General features: G+C 40.2%; 2 protein-coding genes and 1 pseudogene across 2 annotated transcripts; all 3 read right to left on the bottom strand.

Annotated features, from left to right (window-relative positions):
* Positions 1-1,157: 1,157 nt before the first annotated feature.
* LOC105890087 lies at positions 1,158-4,767 on the bottom strand. The gene is made up of 6 exons (XM_012816060.3): positions 4,662-4,767; positions 2,281-2,381; positions 2,015-2,159; positions 1,801-1,914; positions 1,559-1,703; positions 1,158-1,467 (listed from the first exon to the last, which is right to left on the bottom strand). Exons 1-6 carry the CDS (start codon positions 4,673-4,675, stop codon positions 1,315-1,317), a joined length of 672 nt encoding a protein of 223 aa, XP_012671514.3. The 5' UTR covers positions 4,676-4,767; the 3' UTR covers positions 1,158-1,314.
* A 6,506-nt stretch (positions 4,768-11,273) lies between these two features.
* LOC105890088 lies at positions 11,274-13,753 on the bottom strand (annotated as a pseudogene).
* Positions 13,754-13,851: 98 nt separating this feature from the next.
* Positions 13,852-17,842, bottom strand: mix23 (mitochondrial matrix import factor 23). The gene is made up of 5 exons (XM_012816300.2): positions 17,735-17,842; positions 17,038-17,163; positions 16,161-16,307; positions 15,857-15,916; positions 13,852-15,238 (listed from the first exon to the last, which is right to left on the bottom strand). The coding sequence occupies exons 1-5, from the start codon at positions 17,810-17,812 to the stop codon at positions 15,188-15,190; spliced, it is 462 nt and encodes a 153-aa protein (XP_012671754.2). The 5' UTR covers positions 17,813-17,842; the 3' UTR covers positions 13,852-15,187.
* Positions 17,843-18,148: the final 306 nt, after the last annotated feature.

Raw genomic sequence — 18,148 nt, 5'->3', positions numbered from 1 at the left:
TATTCACTGTTAAGTGAGTGTTTAAAACAAGGCATATAAAATGTCAGGTAAGAATTGGCATCACACATTCTGTAAAAATAATTACCGTCTTTATTAAAAAAAAACATTAAAAACTGTAAAAAACATTGTCAATTTACAGTCATAAAAAATTATGAGAAAACCTGAATCAGTTAAAAACAGTAAATAATGGCCTTCTTTACAAAAAAAAAACCCATCAACATCATAATGTAAAAAACATTGCCAATTTACAGACATAAAGAATTATGGAAAACCCAGAATCTATAAAAAAAAAAACAACAGTAGGTCTGGTTAATTATAGCCAACTGAAGGTCAGTTGCCTACAGAGCTTTTATCTGCCTTCATAAGTTGCTCTAGGAGTACTGACAAATGCACACCAGATGTTTATTACTTTATGAATTTGAAGATCCACTATATAGCAAACATTGAACAGTTCGTAGGTCAGAGATATATGGTGACAATTCAATGGTTCAATAACAAACACTTTTTTCCTGCTGTCCTAGTTACATACGTACAGCACTTTGGTTCATTTAAAAATAATAAATTATATTGCTTATATACAAAAATACAATTTGAATACATCCTTTGTTGTTTTTAATACATATATATATTTTTAATTAACGTGACAAGGAATGTATTTAGTGCATAACAATCTTGCTTATAATCCAAACACATTTATGCACGCATCATTTCTCCTAAGAAAATATCTTCCTTTGCCTCTCAGCTATGTCCATCGGTGACATAACGGTTTCAGCATCCATGCCTTTGTAGAAGGGTCTCTTCATGTGCCTCCAGACCACCAAAACTATTCGTATGGCAAACAGGACACACGCCAGAGCCAAGAGCACAGCTGGAAGTACAACAATTAAAGGAGTCCTTTTAACCACACAGTTACAAACAGTCCAAATTCATTCCAGTGTTAAGGGTGTTGCACCTACCAATAAAAGTCCCATTGCGACTGGGTGCTGCAGAGTCGTAGTTCTTGGTCATGTTTCCGGTCAGAGCCACAATAACCACAGGGTAGATGGTCAGGATGTAGCGGACATGTTTGTCAAGCACAAAGTTCTCAACAATGAACCTGTATGTACAACATAATTTTTCATATTAGGAAATATTACAATATTAGGAAAATGTTCATGTTCATGTTCAAAGTTAATGTGGGGTGTGCATCTGGAATATCAGGAAGTTTCATGTCTTTGTGTGTATCAGTACACCCAAATACAAGGACCTTTCTTGTTCTTCTTCTTTGTCACAAATATCAGGAAGTTTCATGTTTTTTGTTCTCCATAACAAGGCTTACCAAACAACCACTTCAACCAGCAGAATCGAGAAAGATACAGTGCCTGCATCCAATGTGGAAAGCTGCCCATTATAGTCCATAACAATGGTGAGGTTGATCAAGGTGGCAATTGTTGTCCATGTCGTGTAAATGCCTATGCCATTCTGAACCTAAAACAATGGAGCACAAAAGTTTTAGTCTTGAAACTACACTTCCAATACCTACTATACAGTGAAAAACCAAAAGTTCTCCCTGACTCACCATCACACGGACAAGCCACAAGTCTACTTTGTGGTATTTGTTCAGCCAAGCACCATAGTCTTTCAATCCATGACAGGAGAAGAATATCAAAGCATAGTTTGTGAAGGCTACCAGCGCCAGAACCACAAATGCAGCAATCATTTCCCTGAAGAGAAATAAAATAAATAAAGACTACATATGCTGTAGCCACATATTTTACAAACACAGTGTATCAATTGATGGGGGGATGCTTAGCAACTTACTGTCTGTCCCATAGCAAAAGCCATGCAATGTTAAGTATCATATTAAGTATCCAGGAAATGAAGAATCCATATGGCAACACAGGAGGACTACAGTACATATAGCCGTAGGCATTGCTGAAAAGGTATAATGGAAACACTGTTAGTCTATGATATTTTAATGGCAAACTGATCCTTCATGCTGTTCACAATACAGGATTAGACAGATAATCCATACCGTCGGCAGATTGTGCTGAGGATGTAGCCGAACATTGCCGTCAACCAGGCGTAAATTACACCCCAGATGGAAAACGTCCAGCCAGAGGGCGTGATCTGAGTGCCATATTTATCTGATATATCTCCAGTGCTGTTCGTAAATGGTGCTAAAGAAAAAAAGACAGGAGTTACAACATATAGTCCGGTCTGTGGTGTCTACTGCAGAAAAAAAGCGTTTGGTGGCAAGATAAGCAAAAGAAGACTTGTATCATGAGTTTTTAAACTTACGTAATCCTGGTCCAGCTATTGCATTAAGAACCAGTACAACGATGAATGCGCAGAATGAAACCACAATAGCGCCCAAGCGTCCAATGCTGTGGCCTTCCATTCTATTCCATTGCAACGACAACAAAAAGTAGCAAATTAGTGGATTTTAAAAGCTGAAAACCTTTCAGTCTTGTCATCGTAAAAATAGTAGCATAATCAGCAGATATTTGCATTGGCAAATTATTTACTATTTACAACATAGGCTGTACCACTTATCAACAAAACAACACTCTCTAAGGCTGTGTTCACAAGTAACGTTTTTTTTCATCCTGTCAGCCTCTGTTTAACATATAATTATATGGAGTAGGCTACTGTCTGGAAATCGATACGGTTCATGTCACGTCGTTCCATTTTACCTTGCGCCTGTCCAAATGGTCAGCAACAGTTAACCTCGCCTGCGCCTAATTGCCTCGTCCCTTTTTTGGGGGGGGAAAGCTTCTTCTATCCAAATGCCTTGCCTTTGCGAATTAGGTAGCTAGCTACAAGTATTGTAAAGTATATCTGCTGCTTGAATGTCAACAGATGACCAAAAACGTTCTGCACCCCTGCCGGAAACTGCAACCCTCTCATAAAGCCGCGAGGATACTGCAGTTTTTGAATAAAAGCGAGTTTACAAGTTAGACTGTCTTGAAACAGCATCAACTCTACAATATTTCGTAGAATTTAGATTTTTGCAGGTTTGCAGTCGTCATTAACCTGTTCAAGTAATGTTGGCTAACTCGGAAAAGAGGTAGTAGGCCTAGCTTACCTCGGACTTTGTTGTAGTTTCATGCATTCTTTTTAGATAAAACCATTCTTGACTTCTGAGTGAGAGAATTCATAGTTTTCACGTGACGTCAGAAAGCCAGTTGACGGGCAAGAAAAACATTCCACAGCTGTCTACCACTGGAATTTATACAGGAACCGACCACCTTTCATTCAAGATCATTTAATATCTCCGCTTTAACATTGTCTGACTTAGGTAGTAAAATGCCAGACAGTTGTTGCTCGGTTGGCTGTTCAAATCAGCGAGGAGACAAGCCCGAATTGTGTTTTTATCGCATTTAAAACCCGCTCACGTTGCTGCCAGCTAATTGTAGACGTCTTCTGGGTCAACTTTTCTCGGACACGCAGTAAAGTAGCCTTACTTTTGGAGCTGGAATTAGTAGCTGGTAGCTCCGTTTTTGAGATGTTAGGGGGACGGATTTTCTATTAGATAGATGTAAATATCTCCAAACTGGAGCTCAGGCAGGGACTTTGACGACGTTATAGAAATACAAATATCAGCGGGTGCAGTAAAGGGATCACAAGTTCCTAAAATGTTATTTTTTTCTAGATATGTCTGTCCGGCTATAGTGTTATGATCTGTGGTTGATGGCGATCGTAATTGAGTAGGCTGCACTGCTCGAAGATGTCCACTATTGGTCGCCATCTTCGCTGTTTCGCTGTTCTTTTTGCCCGCCAGGTAGGCTACCCATTGTAGTCAAGTGACTGAAAACTACGACTACACCTGAAAGCTTGTCAAAGAGAGTGGGAGGTTTTTGAGAGCTCCGAGAAGTAGGTTTGACGTCAGTCGTTATGGAAACGTTTGTGGTCAAAAATGTAGGCCTACTTGCTCTGCGCACAAATAAGTCACTTAATTGTTTATTTATGTTGTAGCCTACTCATTAGCCCAGGTGATTGTGATGTTAAACGATAGCCTACTTAACATTTAACTTTTGTTTAACTAATGTAATGTTAACTTTCTGGCTACTGAATGGGAACTTTCCCAATTCCCAGCTGACAATAAAAGACTTGTAGCTGCCTTAACGCACGACAGAACTGGATAATTATTTCTCTGTTTAGCCCTTCCATCTACACTAAAACAGCGTTCCCGTCCTCGAAAACGAAACTTTTCGAGAAAGCTGTCGGATGTGCATGTATTTGTTAACAACGAGTTTGCGTCGTGTGGTATTTAAGAAATATATAAATAAAAAAGGTTTCATAAACGATGACGTCACTGTCGACCGTTTGTATAGGGTGACCAGACGGGACAGTCCCCGTTTTTCGTTTACAAAGATAAAAACATTACACTGTTTTGGAGGTGTTTACGTGTCTGAACTGAAAATGTCGTCGGATTTTGTCTCAGAAATCTGGTCACCTTATGCTGATACCACTAGGGCGTTTCAGCGTTTTGATGTGGACTTAAAACATATGGAAAACGTTTGTCAAAACAAAAAGCTTTCAAATGCATTTTGGAACAGATTTTTCTAAAGGGTTTTTCATCAGAAAAAATTATGTTGCGTCTGAACACAGCTTAAATCTTTAGGAAAATAACATGGAAGTTTACAAAATATACTAGATCTAGCATTTTGTCAAGTTACCTTTGAAGCTTCATGTGTCGATGATTCGCTGGCTAGAGCGTTTCTTTTTTATGACAGATCCTCAAGTGTCATCAGCATGCATTTGCTGGTTATTTAAGCGCCACAGTTGTGTAACTAGGGGGCGTTACATATCCACACGTGCACTTGGTGATGAGGTTATGGAACCTTATGAAAGGATATCAAAGTATGTGTCAGTTTATTGTGACTTTATGATGGTGTTAACAGTGTTATGAAATAAAAAAAATTAAAATTACAACTTTTTATGCAAGGAATTACTACGTTTACAAAGACTAATATATTTGATGGCATGTCTCTCCAGACTAAGAAAGCCAGTTATTGTTTTACTGCTGGATCATTTGCATGTGTCTGACATAATTATAAAGGAAATGGAGTTCAATTTCTTTTTTGATTCCACAATCTCTTGTCTATTGGCTTTGATGTGAAGCAGTGAGAACCAGTTCCTATTGAAACTGATTCCTAATGGAAGAGGTGTGAACTTGCGTCGTGTTAAGGCACCACAGATCAAGGTTACCATGATCAGGGGTTAAATAGGGCTACATAGGCCATAGGTTATGACGGAAATATGGTTTGCTATATAGTCTGCAAGAAATATGGTGTCTAGCTAGCAACAGCAGCAGACTGTTTTAAATATCCCAGCATGTTTGAAACTTTAAAGTAATGTTTATTTTAGCATAATTAGAATAATTTAGTGTCAAGGACGATCGTGTCGCGAAGTTGCATTAGTAGCCCAGGGATGGATTAACGAACGGGCCTACCGGGCCCAGGCCCAGGGGCCCATGAGCTCAGGGGGCCCCTAGGCCAGAGCCTCTGCGTGAAGTCACTGTTATGTCTCTTATTTGTGGTTGAAAAAGGTGTATTTTATTAATTTGCTAATGCTTTAATTGAGTGTACCTGTGCTGTGTTAGAAAAAGCTAGATTAATGGGACATTGATCACGCATGACTTTTATGGGACTGCCAAGGATACCTTATGCAATATATACCCTCAAAATGACAAACCGGTCTCTGTCATGGTTTTCATCATTTTTAGGGGGAAATCGTCAGTAGCAATCTATAACAAAAATATATGCTTATCGTACATATAGGCTACTATAGAAACTAATAAAAAACCGATTCAATTAAATTAATAATTTCTTATTTTCTTTGTTATTTTTGTCATATACAGATTTGCAATGATGATCACTGGGTAATATGTATCTTGTTGTCCAATGTCAAGTCTCTATTTGATCATGTGATGAGACGATACGATATAGCTAGTTTAGGCGCAGAATCTGAAAGTCAAGACCTACAAGCAGGCACAGTAGACTACACCTGCCGAACGATGCCTTTCAGACATAAAAGTGGTGATGCATGATTTGATTTTTCAATGGACGGGATAGCCAGCCCATTCAGCCTCTCCTGCCCCATGCTGCCCCTCAGGTAGGTCTTAATCAGTTTCAATTTGGAAAAGAATCACTCGGCTGTTGCCCTGTCACATGTAATGTCAGAAACAATAGCGGGGCAGTGCACACCTCACCGAAGGTGGAGGTGACGGAGTAAACTTTACTTTCTCAATACATTAGCCAAAGTATCTAATTCGACCTTAAAATCCAACACATTGGTTGTGTTTGTGTGTGCGTGTGCGTGCGTGTTTTGCAGGCGCACAATTCTTTTTTTTCGCGGAGGGGGGGCCCTTCAGCATGTCCAGGCCCAGGGGCCCGTGGTTTCTTAATCCGTCCATGTAGTAGCCTACACTATACCAGACGGAATTTGTATATTTTAGTTGCCCTCCAACTGTTCACACCAATATGACATCCCGTTAACAATGATTTGAAGACATTTCGTCAACCTATAGCCTGTAGCTATAGCCTACAATTCGGCATGTAGGCGACATTGTATTCGCGTGCGTTTGTTCTGTAAATTGATCCGTCAGAGGACGGATGTAGCCTATATCACAAAATACTGGCTATACATTTTTAAAATGTTAAAAGTTGTACTCTCTACCCGGTTCTCCCCTATTTTGCCCGTTCATGCCTGCATCACTGTATCTTAGACCAATTTAACACTAGAAAATGTTGCCCCCCAACTGCAAATCTAAAATGCTCCCTCAGTTACTACACCCTGTTGCCGGCCACGGTTCTGGAACATGTAGGCTATCTTCAGCAAGTTAAACAATACTGAAGAGAGCCACATTCACAATATGTAATACTCAACTGAAAGGGATTCCTGGACAGCCTGCTGAACAGTAGCCAGTGGCAAGTATTTAGTCCTACTCTTCTCTGTTCTTAACCACTCAAAAAGCAGAATCATCAACACTCCATTATTACCACATGTGATTTCTCATTTATATAAAAAGGTATTTTCGTCGTTTGAAGCTGCAATTACTGATCACTGATTAGTCAGGATAATCCACGGAATCCACATGACTGAGTGTCAAGGGCTAGGTGTCCTCGGAATGGTGTTGAGCATATTTACAATGATCATCTTTTTAGTTCTGTTAATATGTATCATTGTCACAACTTTTAAAAGAGGTTTACATGTTTGCAGTTAATATGAACAACGTCTGAAAAAGAAATACTAAATCTAGTGTCCTTTCTGAAGGACGGTGGGGAAAACACATTGTATAATAAGTTATTGTATATTTCCACAATAAAATGTAAACTTTGACCACAGGAAGAGGGTATGACTGTAGACTGAAGACCAACCCTGCAGCTTTCTCAAGATGATTATGTAAAAAGAGGGACTCAAGCTGGGTGGTTACAGGTCTCACCTGTTGTGAGTATGGTTCTTATCATTGTATTGTTAAAGGCAAAGTCCTTGGCTGTAATCCAATACACATTTTGTCAAATTCAGCAAATTTCTCCTCACGGCCCTCTAGTTTTCTGTTCTGTGTGAAGAACTCTGCGTGTGTATTTAATTTGGTTGTTGAATTCAAATATCAGCCTTTATTCGCCAGAATCGAGGACAGCATTTCATCTTATTTAATGTGGTGTGATTGGTAAGTCACTAGTCTCAGTAGCTGAGGTAGCAAGTCTAGCTGTACTATTGGCATATAGGCAATGATGTGTCCTTGACCATTCCCTTTTTTATCATCACATGTTTTATCATCACAGGTTTATTTACTGTGGGTTGTTTCTATATCCCTGATAGTGGCATAGATCAGGCATGTTTCTCTTTTCTTAAAAGAAAAAAATCCCAATTTTGATTTTCCTTGATGAAACAAATAAACACAGTTGGTTGAGTTGAGATACCCTAGTATGTCTGTGGCAATTTGATGAGACCCATCAAGGAAACTGAAGCCAGTGGCATATGTTTTATTTTGAAACACTTTAAAATGAGGTGGAGTCTCAAAAGCAACACTGGTGAGTGTTTTGGTGAAATCTCAACAAACTGTTTAATATCATAGTAAAACAAGTACACAGTGAAGTAGTCCAGTAAACAAGTACAGCATATGCCAGAAGTGGTCCCACAAAACATGTATAGTATAGTAGTGTATCATGACATAAATAAAGATGTAAAAAGTCAAGATATTCCTTTATGTCAAGATCCCTCAACTTCTCACTGCACCTGGTATTTACATAAGTCTATCCTGTCCTCTAGTGGTGACTAGTAGTCCTATTTCTGCTCAAGAAGTGGAACGACATTAATGGAGAGATAGATCCATGCATGCATCCATGTCTTGATGGCACACCACTGATGCCAAGGGCCTTTATCTTTATCTTAGCTAAAGCATAACTAAAGCAATGCAACATATAAAAAACAGAGAAACAAATTGTGTTAAGTGAACAATACTGGGGGACACCCATCATGGCGTCAGAGTTCAATCATCAGTGTTAGTTCAGAAGCATTTTAAATTTAGTCTATGTTAAGTGAAAATTCACTCAAGTTCTCAGGACTCCGGAGATCAGTATATTTGGGCAATTGTCGGGCTCACTCGCAGCACAAAGATGAAAGTGAAGCCATTTCACAAACATTGCACAGGATTTATATATACTTAAGATTTATTTAACTCTGGCGCCATAAATGTTTCAAATGTCAGCAAGAATGGCCACGCTCGACTAAAAGTCCTTTTGTGTCATCCCAGCTGCACTTTCTGTCATGCACGGATGTCAGTTTTACACAGGGTCATACAAGCACAGTTCAACCCTTACTTCCGGGTATACGATCATCTACCCTTCCGCACAATGTCTACTGACACCTTCGTCCATCAGTTGACAACCAGAGAGCCCTGGCTCAAGTGGGCTTCCTCGCTACACTCCTGCTCACGTTCCTCCCCTGGTCCAGCCTCTACAAGGCCCTTGTAGAAAAACCCACTAACAGATATATTACCAGGAAGGGTGCGAGTATGAGGTCGTATGTATCTATGTCAGTCACATGCTAGAAATTGTGGTTGTAATGTTAAAGAATAAGTACCAAGACATTCTCAGATTTAAAGGCAGAGGCCACGATTCTGGCGAAAGATTGCTAATATCTGATTGCTAATATCTTAACAGTCAATCAACAGTTAACCCTCCCTTGTATGTTCCTGAAGCAACGTGTTGATTGGTTGGGAGTGTTTAGGGCTTGGTCCAAACCAGTGTGTTTGTTTCCCATTAACAGAACTAGGATTGTGAATGAACACTGAAGTTTTGAGCATGCATAGAATAGACTGCTTGAGAACAGTGAGGAGCAATTTGCTGAATTATACTAAAAAGTATGGATTCAAAATAAAAGATTGTGCCTTTAAATGAGAATGCACCATTTTAGTCTTTTTTTTTTTTGGTGCTTCAACATTTGTCCCCACTGAAACAAATCTTCAAACCAATAAAATAGATGAGCTTTATTACATTAGATAGACTGTGATCATGGAGAACACAAAAATTATTCATTTACATCACATATTCCTCATAGATTCATATAAAAAAACATTGGTTATGGTTCGTCAACATTCTTCAAAACACTGTAAAAAAATGACTAATCAGCATTACATTTACATTTAGTCATTTAGCAGACGCTTTTGTCCAAAGCGACGTACAAGGGAGAGAATATTCAAGCTACGAGCAATAGAACCTGGTGTAACAATAAATAAATACTACTTTACATTAGAAATATAACAAAATGAAATAAAAAGAAAGAAAGAGTGCAGAAGTGTAACTGCTGTAATTGCAAGTTACGCACTAGTCGAAGTGCCAGTTAGGACGGGAAGTGCTCTCTGAAGAGTTGGGTCTTCAAAAGCTTCTTAAAGGTAGAGAGGGACGCCCCTGCTCTGGTAGTGCTGGGCAGCTCATTCCACCAACGTGGAACTACAAATGAGAATAGTCTGGACTGCCGTGCTTGCACAGACGGCAGTGCCAAACGACGCTCACTAGAAGAGCGCAGCATCCTGGGTGTAACATTTGCCCTTACAAGAGCATTTAGGTAGATAGGAGCAGAACCATCAAGCACTCTGTAGGCAAGCATAAGTGACTTGAACTTAATGCGAGCAGCTACAGGCAGCCAGTGGAGGTCAATGAGTAGCGGGGTGACGTGTGCCCTCTTCGGTTGGTTGAACACCAGACGCGCCGCCGCGTTCTGGATCATTTGTAGTGGTTTCACCACGCAAGCCGGCAGGCCCGTTAGGAGGGCGTTGCAGTAATCAAGGCGTGAATTCACCAAGGTTTGCACCAGCAGCTGGGTGGCATACTGGGTTAGGTACGGCCTGATTTTGCGGATGTTGAATAGCGCAAAGCGGCAGGACCTAGAGACAGAGGCAATGTGGTCCGTGAAAGTCAGTTGGTCATCAATAATGACCCCGAGGTTTCTTGCTGTTTTGGATGGAACAAGAGACAAGGAGTCAATATTGATGCTGATGTTGTGGTGGATGGCCTGTTTGGCTGGAAAGACCATCAGTTCCGTTTTGGCCAGGTTCAGCTGAAGGTGGTGGTTTTTCATCCATGTGGATATATCAGCACGACAGTCCGAGATCCGCGCCGAGACAGTGGTGTCCTCAGGAGGGAAAGACAGAAACAGTTGAGTATCATCGGCATAGCAATGATAGGAAAAACCATGCGAGCGGATGATAGGGCCCAGCGAAGTGGTGTAAATGGCAAAGAGAAGTGGTCCCATCACCGAGCCTTGGGGCACCCCTGTGGTAAGGTGGTGAGGTACAGACAGCTGACCTTGCCATGACACATTGAACGAGCGCCCAGTGAGGTACGATTCAAACCAGGAGTGAGCCTTGCCAGAAATGCCCATACTTGACAGTATGGACAGAAGGATGCGGTGGTTGACTGTATCAAACGCAGCTGATAAATCAAGCAGGACGAGAGCTGAGGATTGAGCTGCTGCTCTAGTTGTTTTCAAGGCCTCTGTCACAGACAACAGGGCTGTTTCGGTGGAGTGACCACTTTTGAATCCAGACTGGTTTGGATCGAGGAGATTGTTCCTTGCTAGGAACTCTGTGACCTGTTTGGAAGCTGCCCTCTCAATGGTTTTTGATAGGAGCGTGAGAAGTGAGACCGGTCGATAGTTTCCCACCTGAGTGGGATCGAGAGACGGCTTCTTGAGCAGCGGTGTTACCCGAGCCACTTTAAATGAAGAGGGGAATGTTCCAGAATTAAATGAAGCATTAATCACCTGTGTTATTGCCGGCACTATACATAAAAAATGATTATGCTTTGACCAACACCCACGAGCAAATATACACTTAAATATCAAATCATTTGGTTGTCATAAACTGTGTTATGTACACTGTGGTACATTTTAACAACAGCTCACATAAAAACCGACACAAAAATGTAAATCAGACCAAAAATTTATATTTTCACAAATATACATATAGTATATATAGTACAAATTACAATTTACAAATGACAAAACTGAGTGTAAAAATAAATCTTGCTCATGAATAGTCGCTACCCAGACACATTTCAGTCTTACGACGGCATGGAATGCAAGTGTTTTTCTTAGATAAATATCTTTTTCTGCCTCTCAGCGATCTCTCTCAGTGATACGACCTCTTCAGAATCAATGCCTGAGTAGAAAGGCCTGTTGAAGTGCCTCCACAACACTAACACGACCCTCAGGACAAACAGCAGGCACGCCAGACCCAGCAGCACGGCTGGAGGAGCAAAACAAAATGAGTCAAACGAATCAAACAACTCACAAATGAAAAGCACACACTGATAATAGCGCCGTAGATTCACATATATTTAGGGTGTTGCACCAACCAATAAAAATCCCATTGCGACTGGGAGCTGCGGAGTCGTAGTTCTTGGTCATGTTTCCGGTCAGAGCCACAATAACCACAGGGTAGATGGTCAGGATGTAGCGAACATATTTGTCAAGCACAGAGTTCTCAACAAGGAACCTGAAAGGGCAAAAAGCATGTATGGATGGGGCACTCAAAAATGCAGGCAATTTCTTATTTAAAGTAAATGTACTTATACAAGGCTTACCAGAAGACCACTACTACGAGCAGGATGGAGAGACACACAGTGCCAGCATCCTCTTTAGACAGCTGTCCATCATAGTCCATCACCACGGCGAGGTTGATGAGTGTGTAAATGAGCAAGTGTAATCCATGTTGTGTAGATTCCGATGCCATTCTGGACCTGCAGGAGCACAAACATCTTTGAACTGCTAAAACTGCATGTGCTCCTTCAACAATAAAATATAGCGTCTGTCAACAAAATTTACATATAAAATACACTTTACCCTTATCACCAAAATGAATCTATAAGAGTAGTTTCTCTCTGACTCACAAGAACACGGATAAGCCACAGGTCACGATTCTGGTATTTGTTTAGCCAAGCACCATAGACTTTCAGTCCATGACAGGAGAAGAAAATCATGATGTAGTTTGTCAGGGCTATCAATGCCATAAACACAAGTGCTGCAATCATCTCCCTTAAAAGAAAGGAAACATAAAACACAACGACATTACATTCAGTTTTATCAGAAAAATACCAGGATACTTCCATCTATTGTTCAGTTGTAAAGTAACTTACTCTCTGTCCCATAGGAAAAGCCATGCGATGTTGCAAATCATGTTCAAAATCCAGGAGATAAAGAATCCATATGGTAACACAGATGGACTACAGTATTTGTAGCCATAAGAATTCCTGAAAACATGTAATGCAATTACAGTTATAACCAATATCAACATTTTGACAGTAAATGTATTTATCTTATGATGATCAATTAACTACAAGTAGGGAGCGCATCCGTACCGTAGGCAGAGTGTACAGAGGATGTAGACCATCATAAAAGTCAGCCAGATGTAAATAACCACCCAGATAGAGAATGTCCAGCCAGACGGGGTGATCTGTGTGTCATATTTACTTGATATATTTCCAGTCCTACTCAGAAACGGTGCTGAGGACCGAAAGATCACGACAAGGATTAAGAAAATGAGAATTAAGGCAATAGAAAAGAAAGTGTTCCACCATTCATTTATTCATGCACTAACTTTATCCTTTAGGGCGTCCATGCCTTAATGTTATAACTTACGTGCTCCCGGTCCTGCGAGGATATTGAACACTATAGCAATGATGTAGGTGACCAGTGATGCCAAAATAATAGCAAATCGCCTGGTGTTGTGGCCCTCCATTGCAATAACCTGTTCCAAACCATCAGGTTGTTAATCATGTTGTCTTGTCCCCTTGTCCTAAGGGTCAAAATTGACCCGCCTTCACAAAACCCCTAGAATAAACCCTCTTAATTTAATTTGAAACCCCATATACATTTCGCATGAAGAAACAAGACATTCATCATAAACTTTGTGAATATCTGGGGTAACTCTAGGAAAAGTAGATTAGGTTTAACTTGAAATATATTAGGGGGAAGGGGGGGTTCTCTGATGTTAAACATAGTGGTAGGTCATTTTTTACCCTAAGACAACACAAGGATGAGAACAGTGTTATTTGGAAATTGATGAAATGACAAAAACAAAACTCGCCAAAACTACACTTATTCACTAATTCCTTCAATTTGTGTTACATAGCCTACATATTAATTTTAAACCAAGATAGACCACATTCCAGATTGTCTTACATTTCAGAAGGAAAGTTATCTCAGACTCTGCAGTTCACTGTGCTGGCAGGTGAGACATTTTAAGACTATATAAACACCGTATTTATGCAAGTTACATATAGTTGTGTAACACTTTTGTCTACACGTGACTTGGCATGGCTGGCACCGCCTGCCGGCATGATAAATTGACCAAACCCTGAGTAAACGTGCCAGACTTTATTACAGTGGACGTTATGAAAAATAAAACTTACACAACATGTAAGGATGAATGATCAAAGTGGCAATGAGTTTAAGGCAGTCACTGGACCAATTAAAGGACTTCTTCTGTGTAGCTGAGTTAGATAATGTTTCCCAAGGATTTATTACATTTCTTTATCCAGTCTTAGGTTTTGCTGATTAAGATGTGTATGTGTGTACTGGCCCACATCTATTGTTTCCATAAGTAGCATGACAAATTGCTTTACATGTTAGCTTTCTGATAATTTGTGTAACGTTTAGAAGCTTGATATGCCGCCACTAGCAATGTTTATAAAAAATCTGTGAAAACACTTTTTGCTGTAAATGAATTCATTTTGTGGTATAATCAAATAGGGTTACATTCTATAGTTCTATTTATGGTGGGCAATAAAAGTCAACTTTGACCAGATGACAGTGAGGTCTTTTGAGGTGAGGTGTGACAACAGATAGAAAACCCAACCCTTCTTCAGATGAGTTTATGGACATGAAATCCACACCTCATTTAGTTTGTGTATGTGTATATATATATATATATACACACACAAATATATTTTCAATTTATGCAGGTCTCATTTATCTTATCCTAGAAGGTGTGGATCGCAAATAATCCACCATTCTGATGAGATTTGACATAATTTAAGTAATTCCTGATTTCTACAAGTCAATTGTAATGTAATCAAATGTCTTCATCAGGGTGTGGCAAAACACAGTTACAACACACTGTGAGCGGCTTCTGCTTGATAATATGTCAAGCTCAAGTTCCTGTCAACTCAGACCCTCCAGGATCAGCCCGGCTTTAGATCCACAACGGAAGAGGAAGCAGCATGAATGGTTGTGAAAGGTCTCAGTTACGTAGCTCAAACGAGACGAACAGAGAGGAGCAGAGAATCGAGAAGGGAGACTGTAAATAAGGGTGTGTTTCGTGTGTAAAGAATGTATATGTTCCGCTTTATGTACTGAACAATGCACAAGTACTTGTTCTTAAACCCCACACATTTTCAAATCAACCACAGACAACGTACTGCCACTGGAAAACATTTCTTTGTTTAAAAAAATCCATTCTGTACATTTTCTGAGTAAGAAAAGAAACCGAGTTGGTTGACTACAGGTGACCAGGCATCTCTGAGACACCACAACAATAACCGGCGGCGGTGGCAGTTAGTGAGGGGTGAGGGGTGTGGACGGCCTAGAGGTCAGAGGTCTTTGAGGCTCGTGTCACAGCTTGACTCAAGTTCTGGTCCACAGCCAAAACGTATGGACCTGCAAGTAGTTCCCCTCATCCAACCAGAGATTGGCATCTTCACTGGATCTTGGGAGGGGTGTAGTGGATCCGGCACCTTTCATTGAAAACCTGTGGAAATAACAAGAGGTTACACACAATACACCCCCTCAAAGACCCTTAAGGCACTTCTGTAGCCTCTCCAAAGTAGATGCATGTTAGAACACATGTCTGGTTCATCGAGTTTCAACCGCCTGAACTAGTCCAACACCTTGTAAAAGTGGTGTTCAAAGCAGATGAAAAGCTGCGGGTGTAGCGGGCCAATCTCATTCTGTTCCCAAGTCCCCTCCCCTCTCCACTCCACCCCACTTTTCATGCCCATATAGAGATCGCCACAGGGAAAAGCCAACTCACAACAAAGACGGAAATGAAAGTGGATTCGGCAAACGGCAAGCACTACACGGAAAGGCTACACATTCAGAAGGAAACATGCAAATATTGGTTATGAAATATTATAAATAGGCATCCACTTATACTATTATAATTGCTCTTGTAGTGCTTTTCAAGGTTTCGCATCAAATCAGCTGTTTTGAGTGTTTAAATGACATTATCCTCCCACTTACTTTGGAGTGCAACAGCTGCAAGTGTGACTTCATGAGAAGTGATACATGGTAATGAAGTGGTAGTGAATAATGGCCCTATGAGACTGATGTCAAGGTAGCAGAGCTCTGAGGTTATGGTCATTCTTACCTTCATACTTCGGTCATTGACAACTTCTTCAACATTCAGTTCGGATTGCATCAGTTTTAACTGCAAACAAATTTAAATCACTTTTACATTTCAAAAGGGAAGACTGAAACTACTTTTACAAAATCTCTTTTCATAAAATGACAAGTTCATCCGAAAATACAGTACAGCAATTACTCTGCTACAATACATGACAATATAACATTACATGAATCACTTAACATAAGGCCTTTTCCCAAGTTTCTGCCATAGTAGAAATTATCAAAACAATTCACGTTGCCCTCTAGAGGTGACTTAAAGGCACTACCTTGGTCTGCTCTTTCCTGAGTTGCTTTATGAGTGACAAGTTATCACTGTCCTTCACCCTCTCTTCCCGTAGTCTTCCCACCACAGCTGATGTCTCTGCTATGCAGCCCTTTATGGCCTTGCCTCTGCTGGTATGGGCCTCTATTAGCTGAAGCATACAAAGTTGAGAAGGACAAAAAATTACATTGTGCACATATCAAGGACAGAAAGACTTGAACGATCTTATAACAAGACTTCCATGCATGACAGAGCATTAAACCCTCTCACACATATACATACACAAACACTCAGCACATACGTCTGCACATACTGAAGACAGGGGGTTCAAAGATAAATATCCTTTGCAAAAATCTATTTCACAACCTCCGTAATCATTCAGGCAGGCCTGAAAGCACAGGATAACAATAACACATTCCCATTGGTCTCTCATAACCCTGTATAAACATGATGTGTATACACTTCATCCAAAGGTAATATGCTCTTAGTTATGTCCATACGTTTAAGAAAAACACTGCAACCCAGTATTTTTATAATTGGGTTTTGTAAATGTATATTTGCCAAGTTTTCTGTTACAGTAGGAGGCCTGTTAAGATTGTGATGTCTCTCTTATCTGATCCTAAGCAGTCAAGGTATAGATGTCACAGACAGTAAACCATTCAAGAATGCTTATTCCAACCTTAACCTTACACTAACCTAGAGAATCTCTTGCTCTCTCAGACAGATAAAATGACAGACAGACAGACAGACAGACAGACAGACACACACACACACACACACAGACACACACACACACACACACACACACACACACACACACACACACACACACACACACACACACACACACACACACATATATTAAAGAGACCATCACACACAGATTCATAAAGATCTTTGCATGTCTGGGCGGCATCCACTTTGCCAGAAAAAGATGCAGTGGGCACGGTGGTGTTGAGCGTATGGACAATCCGGTCATCTTGGGTACGCATAGCTTTCAGGACTTCCTGTTGGAAAAGGGGAAAAAAATCCCTTAAAACTAAAAACAAACTTATTACATGTCATTATTTTGATATTGGTATGGTATGGTGACATGTGTGTACATTAAATACCCTAGTATGCCAGTTGCTGATAAGTAAATGTGCTTTAACCATTAGGAAACTGCATGGTTGTATCATTATTCAAATGTCATAAGTAATGTCCTATCTGAAAAGGATAGCTATGCTACACACGATCCACAGTTAGTATAGTATAGTGTGCTAGTTCGAGGAGCGACAATAACCGTCGTTTCCTTGGTGCAGATTTGTCTCGTAAGTGAAAACGGTTAATCACGTACGGATGTTTGGTCAAACAGTGCACAATGTTTGTGACATATCATACCGCACATTGATCCCAATGACTGAAACCATCTAGCTAAGTTAAGCTACTCTTCGACTAGTGAGGGTCACTCATTCTGCATAGCCGCGTTATGCAACAAAATAACACGCCAGAAGATTCGTCACAATATGTTTCAAAATGACAAGTACAACCATTTTCTCTTCCCAGTACGGTTGATAATACTGCTCGGTGCACCCTTACCTGAAACATTGAAAAGTCCTCACAGTTTAGTGTACCACCGGGCGCCGCCATATTGGTCTGAAGGGTCCAAGCGCTCATCGAGTATTATACCTGCCCTAGCGATTGCCTGAACAAAAACGGCATACCTTGTTTTATGTTATTTTACATAGTGCCTCATAAGTTACCTTTAGTGAATGACGATTAATTATGTATTGGTTTCAGACTAGTTGTGTCATTGCTCACAAGGCTAGGGAATCAATTAAATTCATACGCACTGAGTGCAAAAAAATACTTCCAGCATACACCTTTGCAACAACATTATGACTACCCATGTTCTTTTAACTTTTACATTTTAATTTGGTAACACATGTACAATAAGCCAGAGTTTAACATTTTGATGATCCTCTTCTTGGGTACTAAGTTAAACGTAAATGT

This window comes from Clupea harengus, chromosome 17, assembly GCF_900700415.2.
Source record: "Clupea harengus chromosome 17, Ch_v2.0.2, whole genome shotgun sequence".
NCBI lineage: Eukaryota > Metazoa > Chordata > Actinopteri > Clupeiformes > Clupeidae > Clupea > Clupea harengus.
This window is presented reverse-complemented; position numbering and strand designations above follow the sequence as displayed.

What these genes read in the sequence shown, in the direction of transcription:
- LOC105890087 (XM_012816060.3), bottom strand. An exon ending in CTTTTGCTATGGGACAGACA is followed by an intron (nt 1,704 to 1,800) that starts GTAAGTTGCTAA and finishes ATTTCTCTTCAG; the next exon opens with GGAAATGATTGCTGCATTTG. An exon ending in TGTGGCTTGTCCGTGTGATG is followed by an intron (nt 1,468 to 1,558) that starts GTGAGTCAGGGA and finishes CCATTGTTTTAG; the next exon opens with GTTCAGAATGGCATAGGCAT.
- mix23 (XM_012816300.2), bottom strand. Translation starts at nt 17,812, where the DNA reads ATGAGCGCTTGGACCCTTCAGACCAATATGGCGGCGCCCGGTGGTACA. An exon ending in AGGACTTTTCAATGTTTCAG is followed by an intron (nt 17,164 to 17,734) that starts GTAAGGGTGCAC and finishes CTTTTCCAACAG; the next exon opens with GAAGTCCTGAAAGCTATGCG. An exon ending in TCAGGAAAGAGCAGACCAAG is followed by an intron (nt 15,917 to 16,160) that starts GTAGTGCCTTTA and finishes ATTTGTTTGCAG; the next exon opens with TTAAAACTGATGCAATCCGA.